This window comes from Corylus avellana, chromosome 2, assembly GCF_965113065.1.
Source record: "Corylus avellana chromosome 2, dhCorAvel1.hap1.2, whole genome shotgun sequence".
NCBI lineage: Eukaryota > Viridiplantae > Streptophyta > Magnoliopsida > Fagales > Betulaceae > Corylus > Corylus avellana.
This window is the reverse complement of record NC_142491.1, coordinates 10,264,375-10,269,414: the sequence shown is the minus strand read 5'-3', so window position 1 is coordinate 10,269,414 and position 5,040 is coordinate 10,264,375. Positions and strand designations below refer to the sequence as shown.

Here is a 5,040-nt window from a genome sequence, read left to right as displayed (position 1 = left end):
TTTTTTTTCGAGATTTAAAATATGGGTGCATATCTTTCTCATAAGAGTAATGTTAAAAGTCTCTCTTATATCTCACCAAAAATGATATAGGTCTTTTTTTTTTCAAAATTATTATTGAGCTTGTGATATATTACTATTAAATTTTGACCAAATATTAATTTTAAAAATTACATTTTTAGAAGAAAAAAAAAAAAAAAAAAAAAAAAAAAACCCTTGTAAAAGTGGGTCGAGAAACTTGTCCAAGAAGCTGAGTGAGTGAGTGAGTGAGTAGAGGACGAACCACGAGGACAACATAAAAAATTGGGGCCCACGATTGAGTTGATATAAATATAAGCGAGTAGCGACAACGCGCCATTCTTCTTCTTTCCATCCAAAGATTCTAAACCATCCAGTTTCAGCCAATTATAGAGGACACTGGACACAGTGAAACCAGTGGAAGAAATGGAGATTGTAGATGGAACAGAACAGCAAAGAGGAAGTGGGTCTCTCTATAATCTTGTTTTCGGACATGTTCCATCCCAATTGGAGGTTGAAAATGCCATCAATGCTCTCTTGAAGTGAGTATATTAGTTTTACAATTTCTGTTTCTTTTGCGTTTTTCACGGAAAAATCATCTATTTCTTAGACTGGAATTTTCTGATCAGATTTCTTTGGCAACCAGTTTTTTAGTTGGGGAATCCTCATCTGGGTCATCGTTGAAATGCCTCCAGCAGAAGTTGGATTGCGTTGATCCAAGACTTTTGCTGTCTCAGGGATACAGAACAGTTTGTGATGCTTTTCGATTGCTGCAAACAGATCCTTCCATTAAGGTGCCTTCTTAGTTTTCACATTAAATGAGCATTCTTCAAGCTTTGGATAATCTTTTACTTAGAAATTGCTTTTTTTTTTTTCTTTTTAAGGAAAATATCATTTCGACTCTACAAACTTTTTCCAACCCATTTTTTTATAAATCAAAAGATGAGTTTTCAAATACTTCAAATTGGTAAATTTTTTTTTTTTTTCCTGGACAGACAGAATTTTTCTGTTAATTTACGTCTCTTTAAGGGATCTAACTTAAATGCAGAGACTAGTGTTTGCACTAGCAACTGATAAAGCTGTTTGGGATGCGGTTATGAAGAACGAATTGGTTCAAACTCTTCGACAGTCGCTCTACACAGGTTTTGCACTCTGCTCATCACATGTTTGGTTTTTGTTGATAGACTCTTTTCAAAGAAAACAGCCAAAATAGTAGTGCCCTTGTTGCTATAATTTTTTTTTTTTTTTTTTTTTGAGAAAAACATAACATTTCATTCAATAATACCACGAGCATAAAGCTTTTATATCACAGAGCAAAGCTCTGAAGCAACCATAGCATAAAGCTATAAGATTACCAGGTTTACTACAAGATTTGAGACCAATCCGCTAACCCATGACTAAAATCAGATTTAATACTAGATCTGTGACAAACAGACTCAACCAAATGCATGGATGGCAATTATTCCTCGACCCTGAGAGCGGAAAGACTCTCATGCCGAAACTCTTCCTCCTCGACCCGATGGCCAGGATAATGATCACATCCACAACCCAAAGGCCTGGACCAAAACTAATTAATCCGAAGGCGACATAGATTGAGTGAGAGGGGAAAGAGTCTTATTACAAACCAAACAAAACATGAAAATTAAACAATACAAGAAAAAAACACCCGCCAAAACACAAATACATCTTAAAGAAGCAACAGAATAGGGAAATAAAACAAGAAAAAAACAGCACACTCCGATCACGCACACACCGAGAACCGAAAACCGAAGGGGCGTTGGAAGCTCATCGCGGCGGAGAAGCGTCGAAAGGCCCAACAGTGGACGGTGGGCGGCGAACAGGTGTGGAGAAGACCGGCAAAGCAGGACCTGAAAACAACCACAAACAAGAAAAAAAACAAGAAGGAGCCACCAAAACAGGGAAAATGAGCACAAAGTGGGAAGACGGTAGCCGGAAGGGAGCCAGACCCGTGCAGGCCGAAAACAACCGCGTAAGGGGCGTGGGAGCTCGATGCGGTGGGGACGTATGAAAGAAAACCCTAAAAGTGGGCAGCGAAGCGGCGACCACAGACAAAATTCGAACCCACAAAGAGCCAAAACATGGCCAAGGAGCCCGCTGCAGAAAATGAAGGAGGGGGAAGAAAAGCGGCAGGGAATAGGCAAAAATGGAGAAAAATTGAGGGGGAAATGAGCGGCAAGGAAGGGGTAGAGAGGAGGCACCGGGGCTAGGGCATCAGGTAAATAGCTAGCACCGGAGCGAGAATGACGAGGGGAGGAGGGAGGCTGCCAAACGGCCAACCCTCCTCCCCTATGTGGCTGAAGGGTTTCGCTTTTCTCTCTGGCGGCTAGAGAGAAAAGAGACGGCTAGGGTTTATTTGTCTTGTTGCTATAAATTTGAATTGCTTAGAAATTATTTTTCCTTGTGAGTGTACTTGTGAGGTTTGTGTCCCACATTACTAAGATGTAAGAAGAGTGAGTGGTTTATATGGCATAGTTGAGTCCAAATCTATTCACTTGAGCTTTTGAGTTAAGTGGTGTCTCAACATGCTATATTATAGGTTCACTAAAAAATAGCTTTCCTAGGTGTTTCTCCTCTCAATAATTGGTTTAGCTTCCGATGCTACTCATACGAGTGTCTTTGGTTTGACGCGTTTGGTAAAAAAGAGTGACCCCAGTTCTTGGAGTACACGTGGCACTCTTGGTTTGTAAGTGTACTCACTCATACATGAGGGGAGTTTGGATTAATGTGGAAGAGACTCGAGTGATTGGGAGATTGTCGTGAATGCACTTGTGAGGTTTATGTCCCACATTACTAAGATGTAAGAAGAGTGAGTGGTTTATATGGCATAGTTGAGCCCAAATCTATTCGCTTGAGCTTTTGAATTAAGTGGTGTCTTAACATGCTATATTATAGGCTCACTAAAAAAAGGCTTCCCTAGGTGTTTCTCCTCTCAATAATTGGTTTAGCTTCCGATGCTACTCATACGAGTGTCTTGGCTTGATGCGTTTGGTAAAAAAGAGTGACCCCAGTTCTTGGAGTACACGTGACACTCTTGATTTGTAAGTGTACTCACTCATACATGAGGGGAGTTTGGATTAATGTGGAAGAGACTCACGAGTGATTGGGAGATTGTCATGAGTCCACTTGTGAGGTTTGTATCCCACATTGCTAAGATGTAAAAAGAATAAGTGGTTTATATAGCATAGTTAAGCCCAAACTCATGGGCTTAAGCTTTTGAATTAAGTGGTGTCTTAACATGCTATATTATGGACTCACTAAAAGACTTCCCTAGGTGTTTCTCCCCTCAACAAAAGTCTGAGCTTTGGTCTTTAGGTTTTATTTGCGTATGTGGATGTTGTTTTGGTTGAGTAAGAGGGTTTTGTTGAATAATCTTAAGGTTGTGTTTTTTTTATAAACGGAAAAGTAGACCTAGGAAATCATTTTTCTTCATTCTTGCACTGCAATTGTGTTTGAAGCAGAGAATGTGGCCGTTCAAAAGAGATTCCTCTATATCATCTTATGGAATGTCCAAGACTATTTCTTGTGAGAATTGCTTCTTAGAGCACAGGCAATGGAAGTTACCAACCTAGTAAAGGGGCAAGCCAAAACCAGCTGAAGGCTATTTTCCTGAAGTATTAAACATTGTCAATATAAACAATGAAAGTTGGAGATCAAAAGATGTGATGGAGAATATTTATACCTGCACATAGGAATTAGTATTGCCTTTTTTCTTTTTGGGTTTGTGAGACTTGAGAGTTAACACTTAATACAACAATGTTGGGATGCCATCTTAACCCAAAAACCTTAACCCAGTAGTTTCAGTTTAATAATGTTATGTTCAATACTCACTCTTATCATAATCATTTTATATGGAACATTATAAAACTTGCTTTCTAGTTTCTATAACTAACTCATTCACATTTTGCACATGTAGTTGATTATAAAAGGCCTCAGTGCTCTGATGAAGAACCAGACTTGGCTGCAAGCATTTTGAGGTGGATTTTGGATGTCACAAAAGCAAAAGTTTTAGACCTCATTGAGAAATTTCTGTCATTAGTGAATGAGCTACTTCAACCCCCAAAGGGGAAGAAACCCACAAATATTAAGAAGGAAGAGACAGAAGAAAAAGTTAAAGCCTCATTGCTTCTATCCATTTTGATCCTCTTCATTGTGGTTGTGGCTCGAGCCCAGGGTCTTTGATCACCAAAAATCAGCAAAAGAATGTTCTAGGAATAAACCGCGTTGTAGATTGAACAGCATAAAGAGGTGCCATTAATGGATGAGTGAGTACCTATTGATTTCATCCTCTTTTATATGTATTACATAGATTGAAGAACAGTTGTCTTTTGATTGATGTCTTGAAGACCTACATTTGTATTAGTTGTTTGTGATTTATCTTCTTTCTTCCACTCACATGAACGAGTTACTCATCCATGGGGAAAAAAAGATTAGAAGCTGTCCTGGCCAAAGAGCTGGATTCATTTTGTCATTAGGGATGCTACTCTCATTACATGCTATGTAACAAAATTCTTTATTGTTAAATTACCAGTTGTCCTAAAAGCTTTAATAAAAAAATAGTCATTTAATTAATATTTTAAAACTTATAAATACAAAGTCCTCCTCCTGGTCAAGGTGTGAGAAAATGAATATTTTAATAAAGGACTTGTGGTTATATGAGAGAAAGAAAGCTTCATGCAGCTTTGTGAGAATGGAAATGAGTTTGTTGGGGGACTAGATTGAAGTGAGGGAGAGTGTTTTAAAATGTCTACTATAATATATATATATATATATATATATATATATAGCGGTTAGCGGTTTTTTCAAAACCTAAAATCGCTAACTGTAACCGCCTAAGCAGTTAACGGTTAGTGAGTGGTTATCAACCAAAATTTTCTTTTAAATCAAAAGAAAATGCAATTATTTTTCTTTTATATAACCAAATTTAATTGAAAGTGGAACATCCCCATTACTCATAGAGATAATATATATCAATAAAAAGCTACAAATAAAACAACGTGACACTGA

The 5,040-nt window shown here is 37.9% G+C and overlaps 1 protein-coding gene across 1 annotated transcript; it reads left to right on the top strand.

Moving 5' to 3' along the window:
- The first annotated feature begins 378 nt into the window (after window positions 1–378).
- Window positions 379–4,395, top strand: LOC132163974 (uncharacterized). The gene is made up of 4 exons (XM_059574370.2): window positions 379–557; window positions 662–809; window positions 1,064–1,157; window positions 3,950–4,395. Exons 1-4 carry the CDS (start codon window positions 442–444, stop codon window positions 4,213–4,215), a joined length of 624 nt encoding a protein of 207 aa, XP_059430353.1. The 5' UTR covers window positions 379–441; the 3' UTR covers window positions 4,216–4,395.
- The last annotated feature ends 645 nt before the right edge of the window (window positions 4,396–5,040 follow it).